This window comes from Podarcis raffonei, chromosome 8, assembly GCF_027172205.1.
Source record: "Podarcis raffonei isolate rPodRaf1 chromosome 8, rPodRaf1.pri, whole genome shotgun sequence".
Lineage (NCBI taxonomy): Eukaryota > Metazoa > Chordata > Lepidosauria > Squamata > Lacertidae > Podarcis > Podarcis raffonei.
Genome location: NC_070609.1, coordinates 31,151,040 through 31,175,349, shown reverse-complemented (window position 1 = coordinate 31,175,349; position 24,310 = coordinate 31,151,040). Strand labels below are relative to the sequence as shown.

Sequence of the window (24,310 nt, the reverse complement as noted above, 5' to 3'; positions counted from 1 at the left end):
GACATGATTAGGATTGTGCTGTAAATCCTTAGTTTAAAATACAGGCATCATCTCAAGTATCTTAAACTCTGCTGTCCCTAATTTCTGTGCAAGTCTGTGCCTACAAATACCCTGAAATCAATCCCTGTCAATTTGGTCATTACAGATAAATGTTATGGCATAACTCTCCCAAAGACAAACCTGTGTTGACATCAAAAGAAGAACTCTTAAACATTTGGGATTTTCACTGTTGTGGGAATGAGGGACCCCAAACAGATGTATTTCCTAGCTTGGTCAGCACCAAAGACTCAGGGATGTGGCTATGCTGCCTGATTCCACGTCAATGGATTCATGATCCAACAAGGAGCAACAAAGTAATTCGCAAGGAGTTCACAGAATCATAAATCAAGGGATCATCATCCAATCCCTAGCTTCAAGGTTAGGCTGACTCATTCCAGATTAACTAACCTGACACATCTAACAAGAAGATAAAGTACGAGCAGACTTTAGACTAAAACCCTGCAAAATGAGGGCTGAGGGAAAGACTCTAAAGTATAACTCTAGACCCAAGGTGGGAACTAGATGTGTGACTGGTTTGCCCTTGCTTAACCGATCATTAAAAAAGAAAAGAAAAAAAAAGCTGTGGGGTGGATTTGGAGCATTGTGTGTGTTAGGGGGATTTAATGCTTTGTGCCCATATTAAAACCTCCCCCTTGCACCTATTATTTGCAATGAGAAGAAAATACTCATGGCACCATATATAGATGCATTTATCCCTTGACAAAATGACAGTGTCTATGCCGGGAGACAAAAGGTTAAATCCCTTTCACCATGTGACATGGTCCTGATCCATCTTAAGCCCTCCCAGCTAGTTGCTGGGTTTTCTTTACAAGGTGTGGGTGGGTTTAAAAGAGTCACACGAGGCAAACTACATGAGAAACACCACATCATCAACTCTGGTACTGTCTCCAAGTTTTTCTCCCCCCCCTTTTTTTTTTTGTAGAGTGGATGGAGAACTCTGTTGTTTAGCAATAGCAACAACTAGACTGCATCAGAAATCTCTTTTGACCTTCTGTAAAAACCCATAGATCTCATTCTGTTTACCGTTAACCTAGATTAGAGTGCCCTACAGGCAGGAAACACAAGCAAAGATTACCCATCATGGTAAGGGATGGGGTTCATGCCCCTGGAATTCCATAGCATCCATTCCTCAGGGAACCTCTTGCAGTTATAACACAGTGAAGTTTAGGTGGTTAGTGAAAATCTCTGTCTCCCGCCAGGTTTATGGGGAAGCAGATTTGAACCAATTATGTTGCTGCTATCTTGATTGATAATAGTCTGGTTGTTGTTGCACTCCTGTGGATTTTGTAATATATTATTTTGATGTTGTTTTTATGATAGTCTTGTGATTGCTTGATGGTTGTTTTATTGATTTCAATGCTTTTATATTTGGAGGGTTGGTTTATTGTTCCTTTGGTTTCCTTTACTGGCTCCTGTGCATTGAATTGTGGAAAAGCAGCCTAAACTTTTTTAGAAAAGTAAAGAGAAGGAAAATCTCTCCAATCAATTCAAGCAAAAGTCCCACACTATGTGCGAGTCAAACAGCAGGTGCAAGTAAGGCAATTGTGGAGCAGTTGACAAAGCCTCAGGTTTGGACTGGGGTGACTCACGTTTAAATCCCCCAACCCAAAGCACACTGGATAACCTTTGGGCCAGTCGCTGTAGCCTGGTCCCAGTTTAGATCCTAAAGGTACATGAAGCCATCACCTTGATGAAGCTAAGCATGTTTCTGTTGTGTCTTTGCTTTCGTTTCTCTCTGTGTGCCTGAGACATTGAAGCAGGCAGTCATGTTTTCTTTGTTCTGACCAATGCTGAATAAAGTTGTAAATAATGCTCTCCTGCGTGCATGTTTCGCTATGTGAATTCTGCTGATAGAGTGTGCATGAGCTCTGGAACGTGGCAAGCTATTTCTGGAGCTTGTGTCGCTAATTGAATGATACTGCATTGTCTATGGGAGATCGATGGATGTCCGGAGGCGGCTTGGGGGCCATGATGGACTTTGTCTCCCTGGCAGTATCCCAACAATTTCATCTTGCCCTCAATCTGAAGCAGGGGCCTGACTATGCTGCTACAGAACAAGAGGGTCCAGATCCTTCTAGTCTCTCTCCCAGCAAAAGCACATACATGTCCCAAGAGGTGCTGGACTCACAGTGGAGCATGGGCCCCTTACAGTGCTTGAGTACTCTTGAACAACAATTGTCAAAAGAAAGATGAGGTACAGGACCACTGAGGAAGTTATTTCTGGCCAATATGAAATACTCCAATATGAAAGTCCAGGAGGATTTGCTCTACAACTTCCCTGGACACTTTTCTTACGAGTGCTTCTCACCCCATTTAGAAAATGTTGTTTTGTGAAGAGAGCCCCTGAGCTCACTTCAGCTTCTGACTTAGGTATCAAAAGGGAAGAGAGAGTGTCTCTAGCACAATCAGACTTACAGGAACCCAGGGAGCTAAACAACTCCAAGTCAGATCCACCTGGCTCTATAGTGTTCACTACTAGTTTCAGAAAGTGAGTCTGTCCCAGCTCTACCAGGGGTTGAACTTGGAACCTTTTGAATGAAAGCACATGTTCTGTTACTGAGCTACACCACTTCTCAAGATTCTTTAGACTGTGAGACCTTTTGGTCAGGGTCCTCTTTCCCACCTCTTTATATTCTCTTGTAATTTCTGGGTATACTGACTCTGCTGTAAAAACAATCTCTTGTCTTAAAGCAACTTATCATATTAACCTTGGCATGGCTGTGAGGCTCTTTCTGGTGAGAGGAGGCCATAGGTTTGGAAGGTAAATTCAGACCTAACTAAGAAGAAATTTTTTTTGGGGGGGGGGTTAGAGTGGCCTGTACCATTTCAATGTAGAACTGTACTTGTTAATTATCCCCTAGTAAAAACTCCCCACAAGCAAAAAAAGCGACACCATGAGGAGAAAGGTCCCAGGCCACGCTAGCCTTCTATTGGCAGGGAGGGGTTTTCCGGTTTGTTTTTTATACAATCTCATTGGGTGAACTGATCTCCCTCACCTGCAATCTGAACTGTTATGGCTCACTCTACCACCTGAGGATGACCATCTCATTCTGTTGCGTGTGAAGATTCAGTCACATGAACCAGTAAATGGCTCAAGACAACCTGAAAGATGATGTAGCTGAACCAACCTGAATTTCTTTCTTGTTTTAAATGGAGGAAAGCAACTCTGAGATAAATCCTCTGAATCTTGTTTGTGTAAACAATCTAGTAGCCAGTGCAAAATATTAACAGTGGGGCAACGTTTAAAATATGTGCCCAAAACCAGAGTCCAGAACTCAGGCTTTGTTTCAGCCAAGATTCCCCAGGGACCTGTGACTCAGACCTGGAGTTTCTGAAGGAATAACAAAGAAGAAGGGGAGGAGGAGGATAATTTCCTCTTCTTTGTCCATTTATTGTTTCAGAATATCACTTTGCCCTGAAATCTGATCTACGCGAGGAGAATATTTTGACGGTACAAATGAACCCATCAAGATTGCTTTTCAATGCTGAAAGTGGTGGAAATTTGTGGATATTCTAATTCGATAATTAATCTTATGCATTTTACTGACACGTGCATATGCTCAAGTGTATTGGTAAGGCACCTGATAAGAAAAACAATATACATATTATTGTATATACCTAGAGAGACAGAGAAGGTCAGGATTTTATTCTATTTATTTACTAGCAGTTTTGTACCTGGCAACACTCAGGAATTCTAATAAACCCCCAAATCATTGCAGATTTGAAGTCAGTTTTGCAAGGTTCAGTACTCTACTGATTCAAAATGGCATTCACAGGAAAACATGCTCCTTGATCTCAGGAATCATCATGCAAAATTTGGTTACAATATCTTAAGAGATGTCCCAATGCATAACGAAGAGACAGTCAAACCACTTTCCAAGCTATATAGTAGATTTAATAAAGATTTCAAAATGTGCACATGGCAGGAATGAAAAGGGGGCGGGAAGAGAAGATGCAAAAGGAGCTAAAAGCAGTAGTGAATCTTGCATATAAGTGCGTCATATAAAATTCAGTAATCGACCTTTTAGAGGACAACAGAGGCTTTTAACAAATTTAAGAGAACTTAATTTCCTTTGGGTTGCCTTGGGCAAGATAAAGCGACTAACAAATCTTAATAATAATAATAATAATAATAATAATAGCCTGCTAGATCAGGCCAATGACCCATCTAGCCCAGCATCTGTTCTCACAGATATGCTCTAAGGGCCACATGTTATGGAACTGAAGAAATCTATGAGATGGACCTTCAAGTTTGGTACATCAGAAGTACCCTGTTGGGTGGGTCAGAGCAATCTAGTCCACCATCACACTTCCCATACTGGCCAGCTGGATGCCTTTAGGAAATCCATACACAGGACCTGAAAACAACAGCCCTCTCCCATGATTGTTCTTCAGCAACTGGTAATACAGAGGCATGGTGGTGCCTCTGAATCTGGGGGGAACATTTAGTCATCATGGCTGGTAGCCACTGATAACTGTATCATGCATCCTCTTTTCAGTAGCAAATTCTACTAGTCGGTAGCTGACTGTGAAGGACTACTTGTCCTGAATGCTGTCCACTTGCCCTGCTTTTGATTCACAGCAGCTGGTATTCAGATGCATACTACCTCCAGCATTGAAAGAAGTACATGGCCATTATCGCTTGTTGCCTTATGCTCCATGAATTTGCCTAATTCCCTTTTAAATGTATCTGAACTGGTGGCCATCACTGCATCTTGCAGTACTTCTGGTTGCCCTTTCCTGCACCTTTTTCAGCTCTCTAATTTCCTACAGGAAATGTAAATGGCATGAAAGCTGTCATTTCCTCTGGAGTACCATGATAACCCGACACCTTCAGTGCACTTAGCTAAATCATCTGTTTGCACAGTGTCTGTCTTGACACTTCCAAGTTACAGCGGAATCTCTTCATTTGTCCAAACTTAATTCCCAGCAGAAATTTTGCTGCAGGGTCATCTGAACTGGAACTAGCTAACCTGTTGGAAGAAGGAAAATATTTCCCTCTCCCAGATTCTGTGTGTCTTGTCCCCATGCTTCTCTCAATGCGTAATTCATCCGTCCATCTGTCCACCCATCTTCAAATAAAGACCAAGTCTGCTTACTCCTTTGTGCTGAGAGTGAAATCAGTAATGGCATTAGCTTCCCCCATAATTCAGTGCTGGCACAATCTAATGCACTTGTTTTCCCAGGCAGTTAGTGTAATGTGGTTTGAATGATCACTTACTAAATGCATTTATAGCCTCAAGGTCAACTTGAGCTTCTGTTTAGCAGAAGGGGACTGGGGAACACTATGGGGGTGACCTCCTTTCCTTGACAATTGCTCTAACTTTTCCATAAGCACCAAGAGGAATTCAACGTGACTGGTAGAAACAGGAACTCTGTGAAAAGGCTTATTTGATTTCTATCCTCCACTTAAGTGTAGAAAGTTCTTTAAACTGTCTGTTGTTCCAAGCACAGCTTTGTTTTATTTGTTATAGTTTTGCACACTTTAGAACTTGAATTGCTTTTATTGCTTAGACTTATGTTAAGCCACATAGATCAAAGGATGAAACGGGATCCAAATAACTAGACGCAAAACCTTTGATGAGCAATTTGCAATTGGGAGCTGGGGAAAACTCTTTCACAGCTCCAAATATGGCCAAGACGCTTTTTGGAAAATGCCCTGTGTTTCCTCTGTGTGTTCGATTTGACATCATTTGTGCCAGTGTTTCCCCTCCTGACAGCCAATGAAGCTGAAGGGGAGAAGAAAATGGGAACTTGATGATGTCAGAACAGACTTCTTTTCATCAACACATTACCAGGGACACACTGTTCAGCAGCATTCCTGCTTTTCCATGTAAAATGGAATTTGGGTTCAATACCCTAAAATGTTCAGTACTACCCCATCCATCAAGGGTGCTATATTTGGGGCGGGTGAGTGGGGGAATCTATTTTGCCTTGTCTCTAGCTGCAATCACTCACAATTATATCAAAACATTTCCATAACAACCCATGCCACCAAATCCTACACATGTACTAGCTACCCCAGTGGCTACATTAACTAGTCCAATAGCTGCATTCGGAAAATGACAGCTGAATAGCTCCAAGCCAGAACCACCAAATGTCTCTCCAACTCCTTTCAACCCTTCCTCAAAACCCACTTCAGAACTTGATGGTGGGGGTGGGGAAGGAAGACTGCCACAGTTGACTCTGATTTGCCTCCAATCCATGGCCCACCAAATGCAGCATTCAGCTTGATAAATGGCTGCCCACTTCCCTTTCTATCCTGTACCACCAGCTGTGTAAATGGAAGAAGCCACCATCTTCCCATTTCTTCTTGGTTATCTCAACCCAGAGTATGTGGCCATGGACACTGCTCTGCTATTTCCCCAAGACAGACATTTCAAACACTATGAATGCCCCACATACTGCTAGTCAGTGTAGGCAATGCTGAAATAGATGGACCAAGTATAAGGCAGCTTCCTATGTATACAGGCTTTCAATATACTGAAAATTAATAGGTGATACAGAACAGGCAGCCACCCAGAGTCATTGGTGTGGGTCTCTGGAGAGACCTGTGGCATCTCAGCAGAGGAAGTGGTTACAGAGCTGAGGCAGAAGAATTGGTGTAAGCTACCATTTCTGCAAGGCCTAGCAAAACAAATAACTTCTTGCTGTAGAGAACAAGCTCTTTAATCTAGGTCCGTTATCACTTGCTACCTGCCTGAGACCCTTGCCACAATCCAACACCAGCAACTCTCTCCCAACAGAGTAACCATTCCAGTAACACACAAATTTCTTCTCTGTTCCAGGCCACCCCAGCAAATTATTTAGTATACAAAAGTGAGCATGTGCATTCTGCCAAAGAAGTCTAAACTGCCTACAGTGATGAAGACATGCACACTCCAGCAAAAACCCAACCAGGATCACATGAAGAAAAGCCTACTTACACATAGAGCACACTCTTCTGGTCTCCGACCTGACCACCGTCTCCCACAGTTAGCGTATCATAACCTCTCTCCAAGTCGAATTCTTCAAAGTTGAGTTTGATGACCTACCAAAGACACATGGTGTTAGAACAAATGGTTGAAATGTCAGGGAGGAACCAGGTTAACAGAAGGAGTGGATCGGACAAACTGGGGCTAATATGGAGTAGTGACTAGCGTGCTGAGCTGGGGTGCATTATACCAAGGTTCCTATTCCCACTGAGCCATAAAGGAAACTGGGTGGGCCTTGGAAAGCAACAATCTTTCAGTCTGACCCACTTCTAAAGGTTGTTGCAACATTGAACATCTGGGGTAACAGCCAGTGTTATTGAAGTGATGCAATGAATGATCAGGAAGCCAACTTCAGTGATTCTACCCCCAACTATATTCAAGCTGTGCAATCATCTAAATCAGCCATATTGCTCACAGTTACTCCAAGAGCATCAGCATGGTGTAGTGCTTACAGCATCAGATAAAGACTGGGTTCAATTTACTACTCAATCATGAAACTTACTGAGTAACCATGGGCCAATCAGCCTAACTTACCTCACAGCATTGTTGTGAGGATATATGCTGCCCTGGGCTCCTTGAGGAAAGGGTGAGATTGCTCCCCTTAATAGAAATCTCAGTGCTTGTGGGTCAACAGAAAAGGGAGCCTAAATTAAGCCACTGGGAAAGAAGGTGAGGGATCAGTATCCCCCAAGGATGTAGAACTAGAAAAAAATATTTTTTTTTTAAAAAAGGAGGCAGCCCCCCCACCCCATAAAGCCCTGTGAAGACAGAGCATACTCAGTGCACACTTAGGAAGGCTGAATGTCAAGTGGGGGGGGAGGGCTGAGAGAGGAAGAGAATGAATTTGCTTGCATCCATGTCAGTTTTTCAGGGGAAGCCAGTGTGGTGTCCTCCAGTTCTTGTTGAGCTACACCTCTCATAATCTGGCTTAGGCTGATGGGGGCTGCAAATCTGTACAGTACCAGGCTGTCTAACATTCCCTAGATCTTGGAAAATGACAGTGCTTGTTTGACAATACTGCGGCTTTGGTACAGCTGACCAAAAAATAGCATCATTGACTGCTTGAAGCAAGTGTAAATCATTGAATCCAAACAGGGTATTCTGGCAGCAGGGACTAGGCACCTTAATCTCTGCATTATTTGGGAAGCTCTCAGGTAGACTGGCATCAACCTTGTTGCTCTGCATGCCACAACCCTAGAGCCCAGCAGAGATCATGACACCAAGTCGGAGGCTGCAGTGCTATGAGCTAAAGAACCTGGTTCTGAGCCTGATGCTGATGATTAGGGGACCACTGAACCTGAGGTTGGCTGGCAGAAATCCATTGAACCAGCTCCCACATCACCAAGGAATGAAGAACTGGGACCAGGACTCTCCCAGGCACATTCCCTGGGTCTATGGAGCTAAGTGCCTCCCACAGTATCTTGCCACTCCAGTGGCAGAGGAAGAGCACATCAGGAGGGAGGCCATTGAGCAGAAGTGCCTTTCTTCAGGTCAGAGGGCTGGCCCTTAAGGGACTCTAGAATAGGACAAAACCTAGGAAATGTGGGCTGGAGGCAGAGGTTCAAGAGGGGCCAGTTCACTTCTAACCCTTGAAGTAAGTAGCCCATTAGGAGCTCTCCTTTGTGCTGACTTGACACCTGACCTGCCATGCTCCATGGGTGCCTCTGCAAGACCAAAACAGGACACCACAGGTCCTATTGGGTCACATGATATACAGAGTCCAGTTGGGTGACATGATATACAGAGCCAACTGGCTATTTTTAACTGCTGTGTTAAACTTTGTTCCCCAGCCTGACCAATTTGTTGGATGAAGCAGCTGTGCTGGCTAGTCCTGTGCCCTTGCTACATTTTCAAAGCTGACCTTAATTACACACTTGCCCCTGGTTCCTCAGAACTTTGATTTAAAGAAGAGAGAAATAAAAATAAGTTTTTAAAAGTGGGAGAAATATGTTTGTGTCTTTTTGGTGAACACTCACCACAGGATGTTCTTCAAAGTATCTGACTGTATTTATTTAAGAAAAGTATGCAATAGGCACTATCTAAATCAACCTTCTCCAACCTGATGATCCCCACATCCTGCTGAACTCCAGCTCCCATCAGCCCCCAGCAAACATGCCCAATGCTTAGAGATAATGGGAATTGTAGTCCAACACAACTTGAGGGTACAAGGTTGGGGAAAGCTGGTTTATTAGGTTTAGTTGCTGCTGTTGTCTTTATTCAGGATCAGGAACACTGTGCTGGTAGTCCCAGCATTGCTGAAACTCAGCAGATGTGGACTTGATCAGTCCCTTGGATAGCAGACCCCTGGGAACACTATTTCACATTTATTGATAACCAATAAAATAGATAAAGGGCAGGAGAAGAGAAACCTTAAGGAAACAAAAACCTTTAGCCCAGACTTGCTCACCGCCTGAAGGTCTAGGCTGCAAATTTGTGGGTTTTTAAAAATTATCTTACTGAATGTATGGCCCAGCACTTCACTTGCTATATGCCACTTTGGAAAACACAATCCTGTAAACAGCTTAATCTGGGGATCCAGCACAAAATTTAACACCACCACTTCTGCAAGATATTTTTTAAAAATGCAGGAGGAGAGAGCTCCACAGCTGCATCAGCATTACCAGCCCAAATTCAGACTTGAAGCCTCTATGTCTCTGAGCTGGTGAACTCCTCTGTGGGTATCATGTGGAGTCTCAGAGAGGAGGTGGGAAGCCAGCAACTTGCTCACACAAACTCAAGATTTCCATGGTTGTCCCACCAGGTTGCATATGTCAGGATGAAAAGCTACGCTTCACTGAAAGAGCAACTTTCAATGTGGAAATCAAAACAAACAAAAAATCCAATCCTGCCCAAGTAATAATATATCACTGGAAAAATGACAAAGAAATATAATGTGGTACTTTTGAATAAAGCACTCTCCACACTCCTCAGCCACCAAGTGAAAGTTCTTACACTCCTTTCAAAGTGAAGGTAAAAGTGTTTGCATTTGTACATGGGAGGAAAAGAGCACAATCCTTCTCAAAGATGGCTGTAGCCCATTCGTGCATTCGGTTCATATGGGTCCCACACATGCAAGGGAAAAGTGTCATAGGATCACACTAGCAAGCCACACACTTTACATGCTAGTCATGCCACTGAATGGTCATGCATTCAGTGTGAATGTCAAAGGCTCCTATTGCATGAGACCCCTCCCACAGTGCTGCCAAACACAAGGGCATGGCTGGCACTCATGTCAACCTGCAGGGGGGCACAGGGAGCGGGCACATTCTGCCCTCTGGCAAGGAAGAACAGAGTGAGGGAAGCAGGCAAAGAAAACACCAGGGCCTACTTTAGCTGACCCCCACCTGGGGAAAACTGTACATTATATTTTATTTATAGTAGTATTTTAAAATTGTCGAGCGCCTTGGGTTCTTTGGTAGAAAGGTGGTATATAAATGCAGCAAACAAACAAATAAATACATACAATTCCACTCCTTGCTTTATGCATTTGGCCCCCAAGAGGCTTTGTCAAATTCTTTTTACTATTCTCCCTACACTAAGTTGCATTAAACCTCCACCTAGTATGAACCTGTACTAAAAAAAAAAATATTATTAAAAACCATGTAATGATTGAATAATGTAATTAATGCAAAGAACAAAGGGTTGTTAAGTGACACACATCATTAGTTAAAGCAGCCATTCAAGTAAACTACATTTTAACAAGTCTGACCCTAATTAAATAGCTAATTACATTGTAGTACACTGTGGACCATAACCTTGTTGCAGAGACACAAGTTTCTGGAGTCCAAGAATTATTTATGTATTCTTTCCTCCCCCTACCTTTCCACTCTCTTCCTTGCCCTAGTTTCGCTTTTGCTCTTAGTTAAAAATTGAAAATTATTTAATGAGTCATTAAATAACAAGAGACCTCCTAGAAAATATAGATAAATGGATGGCATAAAGCTCACCTTTCAAAAGTCACTGAAAACAAGTAGCAAAAAAACATGAGATGTGGTGAGATCTGCTGAGCAGTTTTCAATGGGCCCAGCTATTAAGGCTTGTCAATAGTCATTATGGGTCACTTTACTTCAGACTAGTTGGATGGCTATTGACAATCAAGGATAAGATTTCAGCTTAGCGGATCTGCTGGTGTGTGTGTCCATGCATATGCAGGCCGTAGAAATTCCATATCCTTACAATTCCATATCTAGGAATATTTCCACAAACCACAATCTGCTAGGGCCAGGTGACCCTCCAGATAGTGCTGGAATCCAGCACCTATCAACCAAAATCAGTATGGCCAATGGGCAGTGATGATAGGAGTTGGAGTCCTACAACATCTGGAAGGTCAAAGGTTCCCCACTCCTGTTTTAGGGCTACACAATTTGCTAGCCTTTGAACAGAGGAGGTAGCTTACATGGAGTTAGACCACTGGTCTTTGTCTGACCATTGTTCGGTGGCTCTCCCAAGGTCTCAGGTGGAGAGAAGATTCCCAGCACCAGCCAACGGGGGTTATTCTAACTAGAGATATTCAGGATTGAACCTGGGACATTTTGTATACAATGCATTCCTATTAATGAGTTGTCATCAGCATTTTTACTGTTTCAGGGTATATCTGTGTATCTGACTGCAAGAGAGGGTGATTATAACACTTAACATTAAAAATTTTAGTCCAGTAATGTAACCCATCAGAAGAAATGCCCAAAGTCTCCAGTTACCCACATGTGGGAGATTTCTCTCTAGATCACCCTGCCACCCACATCTTCAACACACACACAATTTGCTTTTCTGACACACTCTAAACTCGTTCAGCTGTATTTTCTGCAATTGCTGCAGATTCTGGTGACAGCACTCAAATGCTAAAAGGAATTGATTTGTTTTCCACCTTCTCTCTCTCTCTTCCCCCTCATGCGCCTGACAAGAGAAGCCCACAGGACTGTAAGGAATATCCTATTTAAACACAGGGAAGATATCAGTCATCAGTTGTGGAACAACTTCTCAAACTAATAGCAACAAGCTGAGTGGTAACAAGTGAGCATAGCTGCACTTTTTCAAAATCCATCAATACAAGTTCTGGCCAGTCATCTGATTCTAAGGAACAAGGACAGTGAGGATTAGGGGAGGGCCTTGGAACACATCCAGGGAAATGTTTCCTGTGCTGTCTGCTAGTTGTCAGGAAAGCCAAAGGGTCCCAACAAAAGATGATTGCATCTTCTCCTTGTAATCCTTCATGTTCCTTACACGGGGTACAACTCTCCACACATCACACTTCATACTAAACTAGAGGTGAGAAACTTGTGGCTGTCCAGATGTTGCTGGACTTCCATCAGCCAGCAAGGTCAAAGATGGGACTTGTAGTCCATTAACATCTGGAGGGCTACAGCCCTACAGCCCCCACCCGACATTAAACATGCAGTATGACAAAAGTAAATGGAGAGGGTCTTTCCATTCATCTGCCTGGCCCAACTGCCATCTGGACCATTCTCCCTCTTGGATCAACAGCAGCCAGCCACGCAAGAAAAGAGCTCTTTCCTTGGTCTGCTTGGACAGGCTATCTCTCAACAAGGGCTTATTCTAACTTACCATTTGTCCTGGTTTTTTCCAGGCATGGGTTCTTACTTTAAAACTCCATGTCAGAGTGCTTGAGTGTTTTTTAGCTTAATCTACTATAGTGGCAGTAGCAATACCCCTGAAACCTGTGGGTAGCCAGTGACTGAATCTTTCTCTCTCTCTTGAAAAGTGGGTCCTGTAAATGCTCAATATCTCCCCCTCTCTCTGGGGCCTGTATATGCTCTCTCTCCCTCTTTCTCTCATCCACACCAGAACTGGAGAAAAAGCACTCAACCTTTCCAACCACTCTACTAGAACGGAAAGAGATGCCCAAGTTCAACAAGTTCTGAATGTGGAGGGAGATATAAACACAAGGGAGCAGAGGCTACTTCAAAGAAGGGGGGGCAGGGATACTCCAAATATTCTTTATTAAACCCTTTAACAGCCTGGTGTTCTCCAGATGTTTTCAGCTGCAACTCTCATCATCAGAGCCAACACAGCTGTGTTTGTTGGGGCTGATGGGAGTTGTAGTCCAAAATATCTGAAGAGCACCAGCTTCATGAATGCTACTTTATAACCCTGCCTTGATCTAATAACTACTACAATCCTGGAGCTGATTCAGACTATTGTTCCATTTACACTGACTAGCAACAACTCTCCAGGGTTTCTAACAGCCCTATCTGGAAATGCCAGGCATTGATTTTGAAGACCTCTGCATCCAAAACAGATATTGTACCGCTGATAGGCATGCAAGGAGGCAGTGGTTTCCATCAGGGCCCAGGTTCATCACCACACTATTTCCATTCTGCTACAGTTCGGTTTCTACTAAACTCTACATTATTTGTATCACTCACTGCTATGGTTAACACCTATGCAATTAGTAGCATAATTAGTTGTGTAATTAATTTCAACTCATTTCAATAGAAGGGAAACATCAAAAACAATGCAGAAAATAATGCAATTATTTGTGTAATATTTATGTACTAAAAACTAACAAAAATGAATAATGTTCATATTCAGTAGTATGATTTTTCATTCCTGATCTCAGATGAACAAACAAATTGCAGGGATTTCTGTTTCCGATGGAATTCTCTAACATCTCGAACCACTGAGATACAATCCTTCTACTGATCAAGTATTTGTTCTGCACAAGACAATTTAGACCCATACAGTTGGGGCTGCATATACTCAATGCAATTCTGAGACCAGTGTCCATTTGCATAATTTTCCCTATATTGTGCAATGCATGATGTATATTTTTACAGAATTCACTTTCCTTTTGTTAGTCGTAGGCAAGGGGAAGGAACTATCACAGCAAGCTATAGCAGAGGAAGAAATTGGACTCTGCTGGCTCTGGAAAAATGTCAGCTCCATCAGAGTCCTCCATCAACTGTCATCTGGTGCAACCATTCCACTAGGCTTTAAGAACATAAGAGCCTATTGGATCAGGCTAATGGATGAGGTTACTGCTAGGTGGATTTGTAGCTGGTTGACTGACCCAAGCCAAAGAGTGCTCACTAATGGTACCTCATCATTTTTTGGGGAAAGAGATAAATGGGCTGCCAGATAAATCCTGGGCCAGTTGTTGTTCTACATCTTTATAAATTACTTGGATGAAAAAAACTGAGGGGTTGTTCATCAAATTTGCAGATGACACCAAACTAGGAGGGGTAATAATGCCACAGAAGACAGAATCAGGATTCAAGATGACCTTAACAGATCGGAAAACTGGGCCAAAACTAACAAAATGAATTTCAATAGGAACAGATGTAAGGTTCTACACTTAGGTAGGAATATACAGTTGCACAATTATAAGATGAAGGAAAACTGGCTTGCAAGTAGTACATGGGAAACAGATTGAGGGGTCTTAGTAGACCACAAGCTTAACATGTCGAGTGTGACACAGCAGCAAAAATACCTAATGTTTTTCTAGGCTGCATCAACATGAGTCTAATGTTCAGCTGAAGGGAAGTAATAGTACCACTCTATTCTGCTTTGGTCAGACCACACCTGGAGTACTGTGTCCAGTTCTGGGCACCACAACTTAAGAAGGATATTGACAAGCTATAACATGTGCAGAGGAGGGCAACCAAGATTATTAGGAGTCTGGAAACCAAGTCTTATGAAGAATGGTTGAGGGAGTTGGTATGTTTAGTCTGGAAAAGAGGAGACTGAGAGGAGATATGATAGCCATCTTCAAATATCTTAAGGGCTGTCACGTGGAAGATGGAGCAAGCTTATTTTCTCCTGTTCTGGAGGTTAGGACACAAACCAATTGCTTCAAGCTACAAGAGATAAGATTCTGACTAAACATCAGGTATTACTTTCTAAGGGTAAAAGCTGTTTGACAGTGGAACAGACTCCCTAGGGAGGTTGTGGACTATCCTTCATTGGAGGTTTTAAGCAAAAGCCATCTGCCATGGATGCTTTAGTTGAGATTACTGCAATGACCAGCTGGTTTGAAAAGATTTCAAGGAGAGGAGGGTTTGAAAGTTGCTGGTTTCTCAGTGGAGCTTGGGGGGGGGGCTGCAGTCATTTCCATATCCCTCTCTTTCCTGAGGGACAGGCTACCAATGGCTGTTAGCCATGATGGCTATGCTCTGCCTCTGTGGTCAGAGGCAGTAATGCTTCTGAGTACCAGTTGCTAGAAACTGCTGGTGGACAGTTGTGCTCAGGCCCTGTTTGTGGGTTTCCCATGGGGGTCTGGATGGTCACTGTGAGCACGGGGGCTGGGCTAGATGGAGTGTTTATAGAATCATAAAATTGTAGAGTTAGAAGTTACCCCAAAGGTCATCTCTTTCAACCCCCTGCATTACAAGAACTCTGCATGTAGGAGTCTGTGTGCAAATTTGCTCCTTGATCTTCTTTCCTTTTATATTGTGATATTTTATATTGTAAGTGAAGGCAGGACTGTCTTATGGTTGAGTATCTGCTGATACTGCTATGGGGTTCTCTAAATTAACTGTGGTATGTAAATCACTTTAATTTTTTTTATATATATAAAATCTGTAAGCTGCTCTGGGGGCCCTTTTTCAGGGTAAAGTGCTATAAATACATAATGAATACACAGGGAACCATAACCCCACTGGTTAAAAAAATGGGCATCCCTTTTCAGCTACGTTGCTGGCTTCTGACTGGCTGAATCTGTATTGATTTACTTAAATAGAGTTCTAATTTTCAGGATGGGCCACAACAACAACAAGTAAGAATAAATGACACAACAAAAGTTTTCATGCATATATTCACACTATAAATGCTTCCAGGTTAGATTTATTCATTTAAGTACCATTTCCTTGCATTTATATCCCACCATTCTTCCATCATGGAACCCAAGGCAGCATGCATGGCGTTCCCAAGCATTTCCCCCTCTGGGGACTAACTAGACTCAGGCTTGTTTAGCTTGAGTGCCTTCAGACCATTTGCTGGGACCAAAGGCTAAATGCTAAAGGTCTGTCTGAACAGCCAGACAGAAACTCTAGACCTTGTTGCATCCCACCTCCCTGTTGCCAATTGAAGGCCTTATTGACCTGTGTATGGCATATCTGCATAACGTTACAAAGCAACACACCTTTCCTTGGCTGCATTAGTTCAGCCTTTACCAACCTGGTGCCTTCCAGATGTTTTGGACTACAACCCTCATCAGCCCCAGCCAGCATGGCGGTATTTTGTTGTAGCAGCTGCAGCTCAGAACATCAGGTGGGCAGCAGATTGGGGAAGACAGCATTAGCTGGATTGTCCCATGGCTGACCCTGCAGCTACATTTTAGCCATTTAGTTTGGAACATGATTGCCTCGCCCTAATTTCATCTGCCTCTCACCTGCTGCTGATGCAACTTCCTGCCCTTTACCAGGTTTGCTGCTGAATTATGAGCCCAACTTTGCAAACACGCTGCTCAGGTTTCCCAAAAGAGGGCACACACCCAATCCCCCCCCCCCCAGCAATGCATCTGCAAGACCTACCTTGGCTGGATTGACTGCTGTTATCACCCACACGCAGTAGGCATTGTTATCATACTGGACAGGATAGTTTGGAGATGTGATAATGCCGCTGGGGCCTCGGAGGTACGTATCACACATCCTAGCTGTGGGGGTGGGGGGAAAGGGAAAAAAAAGGAGGATGGGATTATCAAGAACCTGGCAGACTTCAATGCAAGGCTGGTGGCCTGTGTTCAGTTGATTGCAGACTGTGCCAACCTGGTACTCTCCAGATATTTTGGGTTATTATTACTATTAATTAAATTTATATACCGCCCTTCATCCAAGGATCACAGAGCATTTACAGTATAAAAGCACAAATGTATAGCATAGTAACAAACAAAACAATAACCCCCCTGAGTTTAAAAGGCCATAGATTGTTTCATTAGCCAAAGGCCTGGGAGAAGAGGAATGCTTTCACCTAAAAATATGCAATGAAGGTGCCAGGTGGGCCTCCTTGGGGAGAGTATGCCACAAATGGGTCCATTGGTCCATCTAGCCCAGTACTTTGTCAACTATGTGCCCTCCTGATGTGTTGAACCACAACTCTCACCTGCCTCAACCAGCCCAGACATATGGTGCCAGGGCTGATGGGAGTTGTAGTCCAAAACACCTGGAAGAAGAACAGCTGGAAAAGCTGGGCCTATTCCAATGGGTGCCAGCTCTCCATTGTGCTTCCAAGCCAGACTGTTTGAAATCATTTTACTCAGAGGTGCCAGTGGATCAAACCTTCTGCTTATGAATTATGTGCTAGCCAACCTGAGGGCTATCCCCAACTTTCCACCTTTGCAGTAGTATTAGGACACAGTGGCAGGGGTGCCACACTGAGCCAAGCGCAGGAGTGAGTCCTTCAAAATCTGACCCAAGCATTAGGTGGTACATGACACCAGTCAAGCTTGCAAAAATCTACCACTTGCCTGACAATAAATGTTGGAAGTGTAAAGAAAGTGAAGGAACATTCTTTCACCTTTGGTGGACATGCCCAAGGATTAAGGCTTTCTGGGAGGTGATATATAATGAAATGAAAAAAATATTTAAATATACATTCCTTAAGAAGCCAGAGGCCTTTCTCTTGGGCATGGTGGGCCAATTGGTGCCAAAGAAGGACAGAAATTTCTTTATGTATGCAACAACAGCGGCAAGAATTCTCATCGCAAAGTATTGGAAGACACAAGAGCTACCCACCCTGGAAGAGTGGCAGATGAAGTTGATAGAGTATATGGAACTGGCGGAAATGACTGGCAGAATCCGAGACCTGGGAGAAGAGTTGGTGGAAGAAGACTGGAAGAAATTCAAAGACTATCTTCAGAAGTATTATAAAATTAATGAATGCTAAAACTGTGCTTGGATTGGCAATAAGTGGTAATTAGTGATAAAAGTTAATAAGATTATGCAAAAAAATAGGTATTGATATGCTTGAAAATATGGATATAATAAATGTTATGGTATAAAGTTTAACATTTGAAAAAGGGTAAGAATTTGCTGAACTAAATATTTGAATGGGAATACAAAAGGGGGGAGGCGGGAGGAGGTCAAGAACATAAGCATATGAAATTGAGGCTATTTGAAAAATGGATTGGTTTTAACTTTTTTATGTTTAAATTTAATTTTTCTTAATTAGTTGTGCTTTCTTTTTGTATTTTTGGTGTTTCTTTCTTTTTTCTGTAATCTAGGGTTTTTTATTCTGTGAACTTTTATCTTTCTTTTCTGTAAAACTCCAATAAAAATCTTTAAAAAAAACAACAAAATCTGACCCAAGCATTGCATCTAGCTGATTCCAGAGTTCCTTTCCCAGTCCCCTATAACTCCCATCAGCCCCAGCTGGTTTATTGGGTCACAGCTTGTGTGGGCCTGGGCTACTGTAAACAGGTTGCCCAAAGGCAGGATCACCCCACATTTTGGATCTTGAATGCACAAAGTAATCACACAAGTACAGTAGCAGAAAGGGGGTGGGGTGGGATATTAACTCAATAATAATAATAATAATAAAACCAACCCCCTCCCCAACACAGAAATAACAAAACCAAACTGTACTTATGGGGAGGGGGTGTTTATAAAGCTGAGTGTTTTTGTCTTTTGCCCCCACAAATCTAATCTACAGACCTATACCCATTTACCTGAGAGTAAGCTCCATCAAATTTTATTGGATTTACTTCTGAATAGACATGACGAGGACTGCCCTGTGCATTTTTAAAAATAGTTGTTTTTTTTAAAAAAATGTTCAAGTGTTGGTTTGTAAGACTTGAGTTATACAAAACAAACAAAGAAGCAAAACATACCTTAAAGTCTTGTGGCCAAATTCTAAGGCAATAACATTATAAATTATTTACCCTTCATAGTTCATTTACAAACTCTAGCTCCACCACCAATGAGAGCTAGAAACTTATTTTATATTTCTTGTTTTTACAAGAAGAAAAACAAAATAAAAATGAAATAAAGCTGGGATTCAAAAGATGCAGAGCACCTTACAAGATTGTGCATATAACTCTGCACTTATGAAACTGAGAAGGTGGTTTGGCATAGATATCTCAAGATGCAATCAATTTATTTCAAAAAAGAGCAGGGAGAAGAGGCCATACCTGGCAGCTAAGCAGACTATTGGCAACACTATCAAATTTGTTTTGCAGTATGGCTTCCTGATAGAGAGTGAGGTGGGCTTTAACTTCCTTCACCCACGCTCAGCCTGAAGGCCTAATCAAATCCCAGCACTGTAAATATTTAATAGAAGGCAGTCAAATTAAGTTTGGCTTTTCCACAGGTTCTGGGATGATGGAGAATATTTCTGAAGAACACTTTGGATGAAAGAGAGGATAAAAAGGCAAGATTTAAGAAGAAAAGGTGGACACAAAGTGTCTCTCTCTGGGTTCATGGAGAAATCCATAAGTTTGGATGCCAGCATCAAAATTCATTTCAGATTAGGATTCAGATTCATGAAAGGCTCAGTTTTAGACCTTAAATGCTCTGAACACCACTTTGGGAGGCAACATACGAGGAATTTCTTGTAAGTGTCACTTAGATCTGAGCAGGAACAGAGGAAGCTGCTTCATATCAAGTCAGACCATTGGTCCTTCCAGCTCAGCATTGTCTACACTGACTGGCATCACCTGCTCAGGGTTACAGACAGGAATCTCTCCCAGACGTATTTGGAGCTGCTGGGGATCAAAGTTGAATTGACTTAAATTTGGGACTTTCTGTGTGCTCTACCACTGAACTACATCCCTTCGCCAAACTATTAAGCTGCTTTATTCTGAAACAGACCTCTTGGTTTCAGATAGAAGTCTTTTACAGCTCTACCTGGAGATGTCCGGCGACTTTCTCCATGCAAATTGTGTGCCACATCACTGAGATAAATCCCTTCTCTGAAGCAATTCCTGGAAGCCTATTGTGCTATCCTTACTTTTGCCCCAACCAAACAAATCAAGTGTTGCACACACACTAAATTGGATCCATCCTCAAAATACTAACAATATTTACTCTTATAAATAATAATGACTAATTGCTGCTAGTGGTAATAATAAAAGCAGTTTTGAAGAATCTATTAAATTTCACAGATTTTTTTTCCTAAATGAAAGGAAAGCACAGGTCCTGCCCTCTTGCTCACATTACAGATGAAACAAGGGCGACGTAATATGAGGGTGATACGAAAGAAGAAATGACCACAGAGGACGTGCCTGAGCAAAGAAGAGTGTCTTCAGCAGCTGTTTGAATACAGAGACAGATGGAGATGTCTGTATGTCAGGAGCCAAGACATCCCACAGGAATGGTTCATTTAGCAAAAAAAAGATGGAGATAGGAGGCAGAGGAAGACATCTCAGGCATGGCGTGGGGAAGAAGGGACTGAATGTAGAAGGGCAGAGCAGGAGAAGCAAAAAGAGAAAATGAGGAACAAGAGAACTGGCTACATGCATTTAAAGTACGATGATATTACTTTAAATAGTCTTGCTCCCTCCCCAAACAATTATGGGAGCTGTAGTTTGTTCGGAACACTGACAGTTGCTAGGAAACCCATTCCTTTCACACAACTACACTTCTCATAGTGCCTTAACAATGGATCCCTCTTCCCAGAGAACTTAACAAACGACAGCTCCCAGAATTCTTTGGCGAAGTCCTGACTGTTTAACATGGTATCATAGCACTTTTAATGTATGACAAGAATATGGCCAATGTAAAGCAAGGGACAAAAGTTAGGTGCCTGTGTGTATTTAAGAAAAAAATGAATGTCAGATGTGAAGGGCATCCAATGAGTGAAAAGTAAATATATCTAACTGGGAAATGGGCAGGGCAGGGGGAAGATGTTATGGCATATTTGAGAACACACCTATGCACACGGCGTTCACCCAGGGAGTTTGGCCATGGGGGAAGTGAGTCATCAGATCCAGTTTCTGCAAAATTTGGGGGTAGGGAGTCAAGACCTAGAAAGTATACTGCAGTGTCTAAGATGTTGAAAAGATCCCTAGCAAGTATTCCATAAAAGTGTGCAGGAGGGGCACAAGCATACCCCTAAATGTGAAGGGATCCAAAGTGTATACAGGTTTATTTGCACAGGATCTCCTCTGGATAAGCCAGATCCCTGGCTAATCTGCTTTCTCACTTGACCAGAGGAGCTCATACAAGCAAACATCTGTCTCTACGTAGTCTCTTCAAACTGATGTCCTCCCATCAGATGTCAAGCGAATAATAGGGAACCCTGTTTAGGGAAGTTTTTAATGGTTGATGCTTTATCGTATTTTTAATATTCTGTTGGAAGCCACCCAGAGTGGCTGGGGAAACCCAGCCTGATGGATGGGGTATGTATAAGTAAGTAAGTAAGTAAGTAAGTAAGTAAGTAAGTAAGTTTTGTCAGAATTGGGGCCGTGGGGAATAGACAGTGAATGCAATCTGACTTCCCCCTCCCCAGTGTAGTCAGTGAACACATGGGGAGGTGTTGCTTGAACTCTCCTAGTCTAGCAGAGCCACTAGGGTGAAAGGGGTTCTGCCCCACCAACCCCCTAGCAATCTCCTATCTGCTTGCCTTCTTCCTTCCAACCAGTCAGGGAGCGGCTCTACCTATCATTGCCTTTGACTCTACAATGGACACTAACCACCATTGATCAGAGCCCTTCTAGCTGGTCAGACTTGAATTTGATAGCACTCAGGGTGTTCCACAGTATGTACTGTTATGGGCAATCATTCTCAGGTGCCTTTCTCACTGGTCCCCTGTAGTTCCCCTGCCCCAAATGGCTAAAGTAGGTTTTTGGAAGTCCTGATGAATACCCAGCTAATGTTCCTTAGCTCCCCGGTTGAGCATCTGCAAACTCACTTCTTAATACAATTCATCAAAAAGGCAAGGCTTCAGCATTTGAAAGTTATTTTTTAAAAAATAAAAAACCTAACAAACCCAAAATACAGTATAAAAAATAGTTACAGGGATAAGAAAAGTCTAAATTTTAAAAGGAAGGAGTTTGTGACTGTATATAAAATTAATGATTTTACTGTCACAATGAACACTGTCACAATGGCACTGGCAAGTCCTCCCTTATTTCAAATGAAAGGTTGCTATAGAATTCATTTGCAGAGTCAGATATTTATGCCAAATATCCTCTTATGTTGATTTAATTCATCCACACATCAGGGAATTAGCCGGGATTTTGCAGTGCCAAGCAAGTACCAAGAAAAAAAAGGAAAGAGCAGAAATGCACAAGCTGTGCAGTGATGGTTCAAAAAGACTTGTGACGGAGAGATCCAGTGAAGTGGAAAGTATGATGTTCCCTATTGACTAAATACTACAGCAGATAGAGAAGGAGAGAGGACTCTCAACTTCTGTCTCCAGGACATCTCTGGCACAAACTCGCCTCTTCTCTTTCCTTCTTGAATGTCTTGTAAGCCCAGAGAAATACCTTGTATGTGCCCCATGGGGCACAGAAATCTCCAGTACACCATACATCCTCTCCTTCCAATTACTTAGGGCTATTCCACACTTCCACTTGTCCCATGCCTAGAAAGCATGGATCAGAGAGGCTTTTCACTTGTCCTTTCTAGGCATGGGTCTGAGTGTTTTCTCATTTGTTCCAATGCTTTCCCCAGGAATACCCACTGTTGAACACTGAATCGGAAAACAAACATCAATCTGCAGGGAAAAACACGATAGATGTTTGTTCTGATTCAGCAGTAAACAACAGGTTTCTCCAGGAGAAAGTGCAAGGCAAGCAGAAGTGTGGACGAGCCCTTGGAGTCCCTATTTGGTGATGACATTAAGAGCTTATCCACATTTCCTGGGGGGGGGGTGCTCTTTAGCACTCAGTCGGAGCAAACAGCAATTCTGGTTTCCCCTAGTTTGCCATTTGTTCCGATCTATCACTAAAGAGTGAATTTTCCCTTAGAAAGGAGTGGGGCAAGAGGAAAACTGCTTGGACCCATGCTTTCCAGGAGTGGAATTGTGGATGAGCCCTAAGCGTTATTAGCACTGATCCTCTGGCATATGTCCCCCCCCCCGTTGATTGCTTATGCCAGGGGTGGCTAACCTGTGGTCTTCCAGATGTTGCTGAACTACAACTTCACTCTACCCCCTTGGCCATTGGCTATTGCAGGTTGGGAGTTGATGGGAGTTGGAGTTGACAACATCTGGAAGTTCACAGTTTAATCGCCCTTAGTTTATGTTCATTACATGTACTGTTTCTTTAGAATTGAAGATAGTAGACTCTCTCCTGCACTGGAGGCTGTTAAAGAGAGGTTGGGTGGTCCTCTGTCATTCCTGCAATCTGTGATTCCTGCATTGCAATGGGTTGGACTACATTACTTTTGGGGTCCCTTCCACTGCAATTCTATGATTCCATGAAATAAATAAGTAAATAAATATATTAACCTCAAGCAAGTTTCCCTGTTACGTTCAGTAAACATGGCACGTGGCAGTTCTGTGTAGGCTAGTCAGTATAGCATCAGCATGGCAACATGGAATGTTCAAACTGCACTTTTAAACATCTATGGAAAACCCCCATGAACCAGCGACTGTCACCTTTTCTTGCTTTTAGCCTAAGCATAAAAGATTTCAGAGATCACACCTGTTGACTGTTTGGATCTTGAAGGACACTCTGACCCCACCATCCCAATTCCTGCTGATTTGGGACACTAAAACACTTATAAAATGGGCTTCGGTGCCTAATGTTGCTCACACCTGTCCCAGCCAAAGAGGTAAGTTTGACAGCTGGAGGAAGAACTCAGTGACTGCACCTCTTTAGCTGAACCACACCTTACAATTAGGGAAACGTGTGTTTAGAAGATTAAACAAGGAGAAGCAATTAAACCATTCCCAGCCCCACTGCAGGCTACACATGCTGCAGGATTAATGGGCCAACCAAGGCTCTCAGCAAGGATGTTATTGGATGCTACCCTGAAAAGAGACCCCTACCGAGTGAACTTGATACAGTTCACAGCATCATATTCTCCCCCTCCCTGCTTATAATGAACCCCCAAGAAGGTGGAAATTGAAACCAATTTCCTGCCCAATTTGGAGTGTTTGGCACTACACAGTTACTTGCCTCACCTCTACAAACTGGCCTCTGGTCACTCCAGGCTGCTATCATACCACTTAGCTTCTTACAGGTGATGCTTTTGGAACCTTGCAAATCGTAGCCTTCGTTGCAAGTGAACTGGATGCTGGATCCTAACCTGAAAGATAGAAATGGCGTTGCTTTCAGCTTCTGGGAAAACAGATCAGCAATAAGAACTAAAAGCTGTTCTTCGTGCATTCTGGTTTCCAGTCAGGAAGTCACTGCGGCAGCTGACTGGCCATTTAGC

General features: G+C 42.8%; 1 protein-coding gene across 3 annotated transcripts in view; it reads right to left on the bottom strand.

The window, feature by feature from the left end:
- The window catches only part of CSMD2 (CUB and Sushi multiple domains 2), a 480,348-nt gene that overhangs the window by 185,526 nt on the left and 270,512 nt on the right, over positions 1-24,310 (bottom strand). For 2 of the 3 annotated variants that reach the window (XM_053398926.1, XM_053398927.1), the window contains exons 9-11: positions 24,057-24,181; positions 16,523-16,644; positions 6,987-7,090 (exon numbers count right to left, since the gene is read on the bottom strand). The exons of the other annotated variant lie outside the window; for it this stretch is intronic. In XM_053398926.1, the coding sequence (XP_053254901.1) occupies positions 6,987-7,090; positions 16,523-16,644; positions 24,057-24,181 (351 nt within the window). The remainder of the gene's footprint in view (positions 1-6,986; positions 7,091-16,522; positions 16,645-24,056; positions 24,182-24,310) is intronic. 3 annotated transcript variants of the gene reach the window in all.